This window comes from Cyanistes caeruleus, chromosome 36 (assembly GCF_971803275.1).
Source record: "Cyanistes caeruleus chromosome 36, bCyaCae1.hap1.1, whole genome shotgun sequence".
Lineage (NCBI taxonomy): Eukaryota > Metazoa > Chordata > Aves > Passeriformes > Paridae > Cyanistes > Cyanistes caeruleus.
This window is the reverse complement of record NC_141737.1, coordinates 1,115,513-1,128,828: the sequence shown is the minus strand read 5'-3', so window position 1 is coordinate 1,128,828 and position 13,316 is coordinate 1,115,513. Positions and strand designations below refer to the sequence as shown.

General features: G+C 59.3%; 2 protein-coding genes across 3 annotated transcripts in view; one reads left to right on the top strand and one right to left on the bottom strand.

Annotated features, from left to right (window-relative positions):
• PRR12 (proline rich 12) overlaps window positions 1-8,032 on the top strand; it is a 63,187-nt gene extending 55,155 nt beyond the window's left edge. Inside the window, exons 14-15 of the mRNA XM_086871549.1 lie at window positions 1,112-1,207; window positions 6,992-8,032. Of these exons, the coding sequence (XP_086727675.1) occupies window positions 1,112-1,207; window positions 6,992-7,132 (237 nt within the window). The 3' untranslated portion in view covers window positions 7,133-8,032. The remainder of the gene's footprint in view (window positions 1-1,111; window positions 1,208-6,991) is intronic.
• A 3,933-nt stretch (window positions 8,033-11,965) lies between these two features.
• The window catches only part of LOC111922613 (uncharacterized), a 35,080-nt gene continuing 33,729 nt past the window's right edge, over window positions 11,966-13,316 (bottom strand). Inside the window, exons 19-21 of one of the 2 annotated variants that reach the window (XM_086871619.1) lie at window positions 12,608-12,820; window positions 12,309-12,472; window positions 11,966-12,229 (exon numbers count right to left, since the gene is read on the bottom strand). In XM_086871619.1, coding sequence (XP_086727745.1) covers window positions 12,678-12,820 — 143 coding nt within the window. In that variant the 3' untranslated portion in view covers window positions 11,966-12,229; window positions 12,309-12,472; window positions 12,608-12,677. The remainder of the gene's footprint in view (window positions 12,230-12,308; window positions 12,473-12,607; window positions 12,821-13,316) is intronic. The other variant, XM_086871618.1, reaches the window with a different exon arrangement.

Below are 13,316 nucleotides of genomic sequence, written 5' to 3'. Positions count from 1 at the left end.
AACCACAGGTGAGGGGCTGGGGGTCACCTGGGGGTCACCTGGGGGGTCTGGGGGTCACCTGAGGGGTCTGGGGGTGTCCTGGGGGGTCTGGGGGTCACCTGGGGGGTCCCAGGTGGGGTTTGGTGAGACCCCTACAACCGCAAGACCCTCAGCAAGGTCAAGAGGAGCGTGGGGAAACCACAGGTGAGGGGTTTGGGGGTCACCTGGGGGTCCTGGGGGTCACCTGAGGGGTCTGGGGGTCACCTGGAGGATCCTGAAGGTCACCTGAGGGGTCCCAGGTGAGTTTTGGGTGGTCCTGGGGGTGTCTTGGAAGTCATCACAGCGGTCACAGGTGAGTTTTAGAGGGTCTCAGGGGTGTCCCAGGTGTGTTTGGGGTGTCCCAGGTGTGTTTTGGGGTGCCCCCAGGTGTGTTTTGGGGTGTCCCAGGGTGCCCCAGGTGTGTTTTGGGGTGTCCCAGATGTGTTTTGGGGTTTCCCAGGTGTGTTTTGGGCTATCCCAGGTGTGTTTTGAGGGATCCCAGGTGTGTTTGGGGTGCCCCAGGTGTGTTTTGGGGTGCCCCAGGTGTGTTTTGGGCTATCCCAGGTGTGTTTTGAGGGATCCCAGGTGTGTTTGGGGTGCCCCAGGTGTGTCTGGGGTGCCCCAGGTGTGTTTTGGGGTGTCCCCAGGTGTGTTTGGGGTGTCCTCAGGTGTGTTTGGGGGTGTCCCCAGGTGTGTTTTGAGGGATCCCAGGTGTGTTTTGGGGTGCCCCAGGAGTGTTTGGGGTGTCCCTGGGTGTGTTTTGGGCTATCCCAGGTGTGTTTTGGGGTGCCCCAGGTGTGTTTTGGGCTATCCCAGGTGTGTTTTGAGGGATCCCAGGTGTGTTTTGGGGTGCCCCAGGTGTGTTTTGGGGTGCCCCAGGTGTGTTTCGGGCTGTCCCACGTGCCCCAGGTGTATTTTGGGGCGCCCCAGGTGTGTTTTGAGGGATCCCAGGTGTGTTTTGAGGTATCCCAGGTGTGTTTGGGGTGCCCCAGGTGTGTTTTGGGGCGCCCCAGGGGTCCCAGGTGTGTTTTGGGGTGCCCCAGGTGTGTTTTGGGGCGCCCCAGGGGTCCCTGACCCCCCGTGTGCCCCTCAGGAGTTCAAGGTGGAGGTGGAGAAGTCGTTCCTGTACACCCTGTACCACTCCCTGCACCACTACAAGTACCACACCTTCCTGCGCTGCAAGGACGAGGTGAGGCCACGCCCCCTGCCCTGAGCCACGCCCCCCCGCACCTGAGCCACGCCCCCTGTCCCCCCCCCGTCCTCCCCCCCATCCCCTGGTGTCACCCCATGTCACCTGCACCTTCCTGCGCTGCAAGGACGAGGTGAGGCCACGCCCCCTGCCCTGAGCCACGCCCCCCCGCACCTGAGCCACGCCCCCCACCTGAGCCACGCCCCCTGTCCCCCCCCTCTGTCCCCTGGTGTCACCCCATGTCACCTGCACCTTCCTGCGCTGCAAGGACGAGGTGAGGCCACGCCCCCTGCTCTGAGCCACGCCCCCCGCACCTGAGCCACGCCCCCTCACCTGAGCCACGCCCCCGCACCTGAGCCACGCCCCTGTCCCCCCCCCCTCTGTCCCCTGGTGTCACCCCATGTCACCTGCACCTTCCTGCGCTGCAAGGACGAGGTGAGGCCACGCCCCCTGCCCTGAGCCACGCCCCCTCACCTGAGCCACGCCCCCGCACCTGAGCCACGCCCCCTGTCCCCCCCTCTGTCCCCTGGTGTCACCCCATGTCACCTGCACCTTCCTGTGCTGCAAGGACGAGGTGAGGCCACGCCCCCTGCCCTGAGCCACGCCCCCCGCACCTCAGCCACGCCCCCGCACCTCAGCCACGCCCCCTGTACCCCCCCATCCTCCCCCCCATCCCCTGGTGTCACCCCATGTCACCTGCACCTTCCTGCGCTGCAAGGACGAGGTGAGGCCACGCCCCCTGCCCTGAGCCACGCCCCCCCGCACCTGAGCCACGCCCCCCCACCTGAGCCACGCCCCCTGTCCCCCCCATCCCCTGGTGTCACCCCATGTCACCTGCACCTTCCTGTGCTGCAAGGACGACGTGAGGCCACGCCCCCTGTCAATCACCTGGGCCACATCCCTGTCAATCACCCCCACCACGCCCCTGGCAATCAGCTGGGCCATGCCCCTGTCACTCAGGCCACGCCCCTGTCAATCACCTAGGCCACACCCCTGTCACTCAGGTCACGCCCCTGTCAATCACCTAGGCCACACCCCTGTCACTCAGGCCACACCCCTGTCAATCACTCAGGCTACATGCCTGTCAATCACCTGGGCCACGCCCCTGTCAATCACTCAGACCACGCCCCTGTCACTAACTCGGGCCATCCCCTCACACCCGGGCCACGCCCCTGTCACTCACATCACGCCCCTGTCAATCACCAGGGCCACATCCCTGTCAATCACCTGGGCCACGCCCCTGGCAATCACTCAGACCCCGCCCCTGTCACTCAGGCCACACCCCTTTCAATCACTCAGGCCACACCCCTGTCAATCACCCAGGCCACACCCCTGTCAATCACTCAGGCCACACCCCTGTCAATCACTCAGGCCACGCCCCTGTCAATCACTCAGGCTACACTCCTGTCACTCACCCCGGCCACGCCCCTCACACCCGGGCCACGCCCCTGACACTCACCTGGGCCATGCCCCTGTCAATCACTCAGGCCACGCCCCTGCACCTGTGCCCCTCCCCCTGCTGGTGCTGGTGCTGGCAGTCACTCAGCGGTCACTCAGTGGTCACTCAGTGGTCACTCAGTGGTTTCTCAGTGGTCACTCAGTGGTCACTCAGTGGTCACTCAGCGGTCACTCAGTGGTCACTCAGTGGTCTCTCAGTGGTCACTCAGTGGTCACTCAGTGGTCACTCAGTGGTCACTCAGTGGTCACTCAGCGGTCACTCAGCGGTCACTCAGGGGTCACTCAGGGGTCACTCAGTGGTCACTCAGCGGTCTCTCAGTGGTCACTCAGCGGTCACTCAGCGGTCACTCAGTGGTCACTCAGTGGTCTCCCAGTGGTCACTCAGTGGTCACTCAGTGGTCACTCGGTCACTCAGTGGTCACTCAGTGGTCTCTCAGTGGTCTCTCAGTGGTCACTCAGCGGTCACTCAGTGGTCTCTCAGTGGTCTCTCAGTGGTCACTCAGTGGTCACTCAGTGGTCACTCCCCTCGTTGGTGATGTGTCCGTGCTGCTGAGCCGGGTGTCCACACACTGACCATTCCTACTGACCACACACTGACCATCACCCCTGACCCACTGACCACACACTGACCATCACCTGTGTCCCACTGACCACTCACTGACCATCACCTGTGTCCCACTGACCACACACTGACCATCACCTGTGTCCCACTGACCACACACTGACCATCACCTGTGTCCCACTGACCACACACTGACCATCCCTGACCCACTGACCACACACTGACCATCACCCCTGACCCACTGACCACACACTGACCATCACCTGTGTCCCACTGACCACACACTGACCATCACCTGTGTCCCACTGACCACACACTGACCATCCCTGTCCTACTGACCACACACTGACCATCCCTGACCCACTGACCACACACTGACCATCCCTGACCCACTGACCACACACTGACCATCACCTGTGTCCCACTGACCACACACTGACCATCACCTGTGTCCCACTGACCACACACTGACCATCACCTGTGTCCCACTGACCACACACTGACCATCACCTGTGTCCTACTGACCACACACTGACCATCACCCCTGACCCACTGACCACACACTGACCATCACCCCTGACCCACTGACCACACACTGACCATCCCTGTCCCACTGACCACACACTGACCATCACCTGTGTCCCACTGACCACACACTGACCATCACCCCTGACCCACTGACCACACACTGACCATCCCTGTCCCACTGACCACACACTGACCATCACCTGTGTCCCACTGACCACACACTGACCATCACCCCTGACCCACTGACCACACACTGACCATCCCTGACCCACTGACCACACACTGACCATCACCTGTGTCCCACTGACCACACACTGACCATCACCCCTGACCCACTGACCACACACTGACCATCACCCCTGACCCACTGACCACACACTGACCATCACCTGTGTCCCACTGACCACACACTGACCATCCCTGACCCACTGACCACACACTGACCATCACCTGTGTCCCACTGACCACACACTGACCATCACCTGTGACCCACTGACCACACACTGACCATCCCTGACCCACTGACCACACACTGACCATCACCCCTGACCCACTGACCACACACTGACCATCACCTGTGTCCTACTGACCACACACTGACCATCACCTGTGTCCTACTGACCACACACTGACCATCACCTGTGTCCTACTGACCACACACTGACCATCACCTGTGTCCCACTGACCACACACTGACCATCACCTGTGTCCTACTGACCACACACTGACCATCACCTGTGTCCCACTGACCACACACTGACCATCACCTGTGTCCTACTGACCACACACTGACCATCACCTGTGTCCCACTGACCACACACTGACCATCACCCCTGACCCACTGACCACACACTGACCATCCCTGACCCACTGACCACACACTGACCATCACCCCTGACCCACTGACCACACACTGACCATCACCTGTGTCCCACTGACCACACACTGACCATCACCTGTGTCCCACTGACCACACACTGACCATCACCCCTGACCCACTGACCACACACTGACCATCACCCCTGTCCTACTGACCACACACTGACCATCACCTGTGTCCCACTGACCACACACTGACCATCCCTGTCCCACTGACCACACACTGACCATCACCTGTGTCCCACTGACCACACACTGACCATCACCCCTGTCCCACTGACCACACACTGACCATCACCTGTGTCCCACTGACCACACACTGACCATCACCTGTGTCCCACTGACCACACACTGACCATCACCCCTGACCCACTGACCACACACTGACCATCACCTGTGTCCTACTGACCACACACTGACCATCACCTGTGTCCCACTGACCACACACTGACCATCACCTGTGTCCTACTGACCACACACTGACCATCACCTGTGTCCCACTGACCACACACTGACCATCACCCCTGACCCACTGACCACACACTGACCATCACCTGTGTCCCACTGACCACACACTGACCATCCCTGTCCCACTGACCACACACTGACCATCACCTGTGTCCCACTGACCACACACTGACCATCACCTGTGTCCCACTGACCACACACTGACCATCCCTGACCCACTGACCACACACTGACCATCACCTGTGTCCCACTGACCACACACTGACCATCACCTGTGTCCCACTGACCACACACTGACCATCACCTGTGTCCTACTGACCACACACTGACCATCACCTGTGTCCCACTGACCACACACTGACCATCACCTGTGTCCCACTGACCACACACTGACCATCACCTGTGTCCCACTGACCACACACTGACCATCCCTGACCCACTGACCACACACTGACCATCACCTGTGTCCTACTGACCACACACTGACCATCACCTGTGTCCCACTGACCACACACTGACCATCACCCCTGACCCACTGACCACACACTGACCATCACCTGTGTCCCACTGCCCACACACTGACCATCACCTGTGTCCTACTGACCACACACTGACCATCACCTGTGTCCCACTGACCACACACTGACCATCACCCCTGACCCACTGACCACACACTGACCATCACCTGTGTCCCACTGACCACACACTGACCATCACCTGTGTCCTACTGACCACACACTGACCATCACCTGTGTCCCACTGACCACACACTGACCATCCCTGACCCACTGACCACACACTGACCATCCCTGTCCTACTGACCACACACTGACCATCACCTGTGTCCCACTGACCACACACTGACCATCCCTGTCCTACTGACCACACACTGACCATCCCTGTCCCACTGACCACACACTGACCATCACCTGTGTCCCACTGACCACACACTGACCATCACCCCTGACCCACTGACCACACACTGACCATCACCTGTGTCCCACTGACCACACACTGACCATCCCTGTCCCACTGACCACACACTGACCATCACCTGTGTCCCACTGACCACACACTGACCATCACCCCTGACCCACTGACCACACACTGACCATCACCTGTGTCCCCACTGACCACACACTGACCATCACCTGTGTCCCACTGACCACACACTGACCATCACCCCTGACCCACTGACCACACACTGACCATCACCTGTGTCCCCACTGACCACACACTGACCATCACCTGTGTCCTACTGACCACACACTGACCATCACCTGTGTCCCACTGACCACACACTGACCATCCCTGACCCACTGACCACACACTGACCATCACCTGTGTCCCACTGACCACACACTGACCATCCCTGTCCCACTGACCACACACTGACCATCACCTGTGTCCTACTGACCACACACTGACCATCACCTGTGTCCCACTGACCACACACTGACCATCACCTGTGTCCCACTGACCACACACTGACCATCACCTGTGTCCCACTGACCACACACTGACCATCACCCCTGACCCACTGACCACACACTGACCATCACCTGTGTCCCCGCTGACCGCTGCCCGTGTCCCCTCACTGACCGCTGCCCATGTCCCCGCTGACCGCTGTCCGTGTCCCCTCACTGACCGCTGCCCGTGTCCCCTCACTGACCACTGCCCGTGTCCCCTCACTGACCGCTGTCTGTGTCCCCTCACTGACCGCTGCCCGTGTCCCCGCTGACCACTGCCCGTGTCCCCGCTGACCGCTGCCCGTGTCCCTGCTGACCACTGCCCATGTCCCCACTGTCCGTGTCCCCGCTGACCGCTGCCCGTGTCCCCTCACTGACCGCTGTCCGTGTCCCCGCTGACCGCTGTCCGTGTCCCCGCAGACGACGGCCATCGAGGGCCGCGCCGAGGACCTGGGGCAGGAGGAGGTGGTGCAGCGCTGCATGCGCAACCAGCCCTGGCTCGAGCGCCTCTTCGACTCCTTCAGCGACCTCCTGGCCCAGGCGCGCGCCAAGTGCGCCTGACGCCCCCGAAACACCCCGAAAACACGGGGAACCCCCCCGAAACACCCCAAAACCACCCCCGAAACACGGGGAACCCCCCCAGAACACCCCAAAAACACCCCAAAAACATGGGGAACCCCCCCAGAACACCCCAGAAACACCCCAAAAACACGGGGAACCCCCCAAAAACAGCCCAAAAACACGGGGAACCCCCCCAGAAACACCCCAAAAACACCCCAAAAACATGGGGAACCCCCCCAGAACACCCCAAAAACATGGGGAACCCCCCCAGAAACACCCCAAAAACACAGGGAACCCCCCCAGAAACACCCCAGAAACATCGGGAACCCCCCCAGAAATACCCAAAACATGGGGAACCCCCCCAGAAACACCCCAAAAACATGGGGAACCCCCCAGAAACACCCCAAAAACACCCCAGAAACACGGGGAACCCCCCCAAAACACCCCAAAAACACCCCAAAACACGGGGAACCCCCCTGAAACACCCCAAAAGCACCCCGAAAACACGGGGAACCCCCCCAGAAACACCCCAAACCTGGGGACCCCCCAAAAACACGGGGAACCCCCCCAAAAATACCCAAAAACATGGGGAACCCCCCCGAAACACCCCAAAAACATGGGGAACCCCCCCAGAAACACCCCAAAAACACGGGGAACCCCCCCAGAAATACCCCAAAAACACCCCAAAAACATGGGGAACCCCCCCGAAACACCCCAAAAACACCCCAAAAACATAGGGAACCCCCCCGAAACACCCCAAAAACACCCCAAAAACACGGGGAACCCCCCAGAACACCCCAAAAACACAGGGAACCCCCCCAGAAACACCCCAAACCTGGGGACCCCCCAAAAACACGGGGAAACCCCCCCGAAACACCCCAAAAACACGGGGAACCCCCCTGGAACTCCCCCCAGAACACGGGGGGGACCCCCAGAACACCCCAAAACCTGGGGAACCCCCCTGGAACTCCCCCCAAAACCACGGGAACCCCCCCCAGAACACCCTAAAACCTGGGGACTCCCCCCAGAAACACCCCAAAACCAGGGGACCCCCCCAAAACACCCCAAAAACAGGGGGAACCCCCCCAGAAACACCCCAAAACCCGGGGACCCCCCCATGAAAAGCTGGGATGGAAGTTCCCGCAGGGATGGGGATGGAGCCGGCCCTGCCTCCCCCTCCCCAAAATGGGGGGGGGGGACACCCCAAAATATTCGGGGGGAGTCACCCCAAAATAAGGAGGAGTCGTCCCTAAAATAGGGGGGGGACACGCCCCAAAATCTGGGGGGAGTCACCCCAAAATGTGGGGGGGTGGACCCTTAAAATATGGGGGAGTCACCCCAAAATGTGGGGGGGACTCACCCCAAAATCTGGGGGGGTGGACCCCTAAAATCTGGGGGGGGACACCCCAAAATCTGGGGGATGGACCCCAAAATCTGGAGGGGAGTCACCCCAAAATCTGGGGGAGTCACCCCAAAATATGGGGGAATCACCCCAAAATCTGCTGGGGGATGGACCCCAAAATCTGGCGAGGAGTCACCCCAAAATATGGGGGAATCACCTCAAAATATGGGGGGGACACCCCAAAGTCTGGGGGGTTGGACCCCAAAATATGGGGAGGGACACCCTAAAATCTGGGGGAGTCACCCCAAAATATGGGGGGGATGGGCCCCAAAGTCTGGGGGGGATGGACCCCAAAATATGGGGGAGTCACCCCAAAATCTGGGGGGGTGGACCCCAAAATCTGGAGGGGACACCCTAAAATCTGGGGGGGATGGACCCCAAAATCTGGGGGAGTCACCCCAAAATCTTGAGGGGAATCACCCCAAAATATGGGGGAGACACCCCAAAATCTGGGGGGGAGTCACCCCAAAATATGGGGGAATCACCCCAAAATCTGGGGGGGGTGGACCCCAAAATATTGGGGGAGCCACCCCAAAATCTGGAGGGGAGTCACCTCAAAATATGGTGGAGTTACCCCAAAATCTGGGAGGGGTGGACCCCAAAATCTGGGGGAGTCACCCCAAAATCTGGGAGGGGTGGACCCCAAAATCTGGGGGAGTCACCCCAAAATCTGGCGAGGAGTCACCCCAAAATATGGGGGAATCACCCCAAAATATGGGGGGGACACCCTAAAATATGGGGGAGTCACCCAAAAATCCGGGGGGGAGTCACCCCAAAATATGGCGAGGAGTCACCCCAAAATCTGGGGGGGGTGGACCCCAAAATCTGGAGGGGAGTCACCCCAAAATTTTGGGGACCCCTCCCCAAAACCGCAGCGGGACCATCCCAAAATCTCCCTGGGAATGGGGGGGAGGGGATCCCGGGATTTGGGGTGCCCTAAAATTTGGGGGGGGACCCCCCCTTAAAAATCCCGGGGGGGGGGCGTCCCCAAAGGAGGGGGAGTGGGAGGGAAATCCCTGAAGGGTGGGAGAGCACCCCAAAAACGGGGGCACCCCAAAAAACGGGGGCACCCCAAAAAAACCGGGACCACCCCCCCAAAAATTGGGGGACACCTCCCCCTCCCCCACCCACCACAAATCTGGGGATCCCCCTCTTTTTGGGGGGGCACCTCTTTATTCGGGACCCCCCCCCAAAAATGGTTTTGTGTCCCGACCCCCACCCCAAAAAAAAAGGGGGGGGCCCCCCAAAAATGCCCCTCCCCCACCCCTATTTATATATATGTATAAATGTCTATTAGCCCCCCCCATCTCTGCCTGGGGGGGGAGGGGCGATTTTGGGGGTGGGGGGGGGTCCCTAATTTGGGGTGTGGGGGAGGGGACCCCCCCCCTCAAGCCGATTTTTTGGGGGGGCGTGGTTTGGCCAAAATTTGCCCCTCCCCCCCCTCACCGGGACCACCCCTCATTCCCCTCCCCCCCCCCTTCTGGAGGGGGAATTTGTATATAAATTTGGGGGGGGGGGAGGGGCAGAAATGAGGGGGAGGGGCTCTGCCAAAATGGGGGGGAGGGGTCCCCAAAATCACCATCAGCCCCCTCCCCCTTCCCCTCCCCCCTCCGCCCCTCCCCCCACCGAGCTATTTATTGCCAAGTCGCCCCCACCCCCCACCCCCGGATGAATTTGGGGAGGGGGGGGGCGTTAAAAGGGAGTGGAAAAACTCTCCCCTCCCCCCACCCTGGGGTTTTTTTTTTTTGGGGGGTGGGGGGAGGGGTGGGAGGACCCCTCCCCTCCCCCCCCCTCCTTTATCCCACCCCTCCCCTCCCCCCCCCCCGGGATTTTGGGGAGGGGGCTGTAAATAGTGTACATGGTCAAAGTCTCTATGTATCATATTGTATTTGCCCCCCCAAACCCCTCCCCCCACCCCCCGGGGGGGGTCGCATTTGCCCCCCCCTCCCCCACACCCCCCCCGGGGCAGTTTCCCCTCCCCCACCTCCCGGGGCATTTATACCCCTCCCCCCCTCAATTTGCCCCCCCTGGGTGGGGTCGAATTTCCTCCCCTCCCCCCCTCCCAGGTATCCAAAACAGCCCCTCCCCCACCCTTGGGGGGGGGGGGGGAATTTACCCCCCACCCCCCCCCACCCTCAATTTTGGGGGGGGGGGGGGCTTCTCTCCTCCCCTCCCCATTTTTTTTTGTTCATTTCGGGGTTTTTTTTAATTATTATTATAATTATTATTATATATATTTGGGGGGGGGGGAGGGGCGCCCCTTTCCCCCCCCTCCCCCCGATCCGCCCCTCCCCCCCCCTTTTTTCCCCTCCCCCCCCCCCCCGCGGGGTTTTTTTTGGGGGGGGGGCGGGGTTTGAGGGGTTCTTTCCCCCCCCCCCTCTCCCCGAAACCCCCTCCCCATTTTCTACGGTGTATCGTGACGGGCGTGTCGTGGGTGTTGCCGAGACCTTTTTATCGTTCCCGAGGCTCCGCGAGTTTTTTTGGGGTGAAAACGGGGGAATTTGGGGTTTGGGGGGGGGGGAGTGTGGGGTCAGATTTTTGGGGGGATTCGCTCAAATTTTGGGGGGTCAAATTTGAGGGTCCCGTCGCTGGCCAAGGGGGGTTCGGAATTTGGAGAGATGGTGGGAATTGGGTTCAGATTTTGGGGGGTTTACAAGAGTTTGGGGGTCTGATTTTTGGGGGGGGGGGGGTTCACACAATTTTGGGAGGGGATTAAAATTTCACAGTTCGTATTTGGGAGGGTTCGGATTTTGGGGGATTCTCAGGATTTGTGGAGAGGGAGGCCCGGGATTCCCAAAATACACAAACACACACCCAAGCAAGGACCCCAAAATTCCTGAGGGGAGCAAACAGAGACTGAACCACCCAAAACACTTTTCTCGCCATTTTTTCCCTTTTTTACTCTCATTTCCCACCCTTTTCCCCTCAAGTTTCCTCTCACATTTCCCTTCACTTTCGGCCTCACATTGCCTGCTTTTTTTTCCCCCGCTTTTACACCCGTTTTCCCTTCCATTTCCCATCTTTTTCCCCTCATTTTTTTTCCCTTTCCTCCCCTTCCGTTTCATACCTTTTCTTCCTCTCGTTTCCCGTCCTTTTCCCCGTCCATTTCCTGCCTTTTCTCCCCTCACGCTCCCCGCCATCTTGTCCCCTCACGTTTTCCCGCCCTTTTTCTCCCCTCACGTTTTCCCGCTCTTTTCTCCCCTCACGTTTTCCCGCCCTTTTTCTCCCCTCACAATTCCCACCCTTCTCACATTTCCCACTCAAAATTCTCACTTTCTCCCCCAAAATCTCCCTGCAATTTAACATAAATTGCCTCCAAAACGACGCACTTTGCTCGTACCCGTGTGGTGCAGCCGTTTTCTTACAGTCAATTAAAGCAGGTTACTCTCTTTAAAAAAGCTAATACAGGTCTAAGTAATACATACAAAATGTATTTTTAATACATATAATTTATATTTATAATATATATAACTCGTTTATATTTACATATGTAAAATATATACATAAGGGAATGAACTTTTTAGAGCTGTAGTTGGTACTAAAAGCCACACCGAATCATCTCCAAGCGTTTTGAGCCCTCAGGATTCTCCTCTCTGGCCCTCAACATTTCAAATTCTGAGATTGAATCATCTCCAAGCGTTTTAGACAGTTTGAGCACCCGGGATTCTCCTCTCTGGCCCTCAATATTTTAAATTCTGTGACAAAAGCAAAGCCCAAATGAGCCCCGGGGATGATGAGAACGGGGGGGATTCGCCCCACCACCAAAGCTCTGACCTTTCTTGAGCTCCAAGCGGGCACATCCAGAGCCATAAAACTGCATTTTCCTTCTAAAATGGCGTGAAAAACAATCCCAGCAGCTTCCCCAGGCCTGGGGGGCGTCTCTCCACCTTTCATTTTGAGTCTGGGGGAGGCACGAGGAGAAGGCCTGAGGAGGAGGCCTGAGCAGGAAGCCTGAGGAGGGCGGGCAGCTCCGCCATTTTGGGGCGGGCCAGGAGCCCGGGGTTAATCCCGACCGCGCCTCGGGTGGAGGTTTTGGGAATCCCAAAAAGGGAAAAGGAGTTTTGGGAAATCACCTCGGGAAAGGAGGGCGGGCTTTCCACAGCCGAGGAGGATCCGGCGGGTGTCGGCGTCCCCCGTCGCGGCTCAGCGGCACCAGCGGCACAGCCCGCGCAGGAACCCGCGCGGTGGCCGCCGCCGCTGCCTCAGGGAGTCGAGAAGCAAAGCGGTCTGAGCCGCCAGGCAGCGGATGGAGGCGTCCCTGTCCAGCGTCTTCATCCGGTCCAGGGCTCCAGGAGGAAGGGAGAGAGCACGGATGAGACCCCTCAGAAACCAATGAGATCCCTCAAAAAACCCTGAGACCCCTCAGAGACCCCCTCAGAAACCCGTGAGACACCTCAGAAACCTCTCAGAGATCCCTGAGACCCCTCAGAGACCCCTCAAAAACCACTGAGACTCCTCTGAAACCCCTCAGAGACCCCCTGAGACCCCCAGAAACTCCTCAGAGACCCCAGAGACCCCTCAGAGACCCCGAGACCCCTCAGAGACCCCTGAGATCCCTCAGAGACCCCTGAGACCCGTCAAAAACCTCAGAGACCCCTCAGAGACCCCTCAGAAACCACTGAGACCCCTCAAAAAAACCTCAGAGATCCCCTGAGACCCGTCAAAAACCTCAGAGACCCCTCAGAGACCCCTCAGAACTCTCAGAGACCCCTCAAAGACTCCTGAGACTCCTCAGAGACCTCAGAGACCCCTCAGAGACCCCTGAGACCCCTCACAGACCCC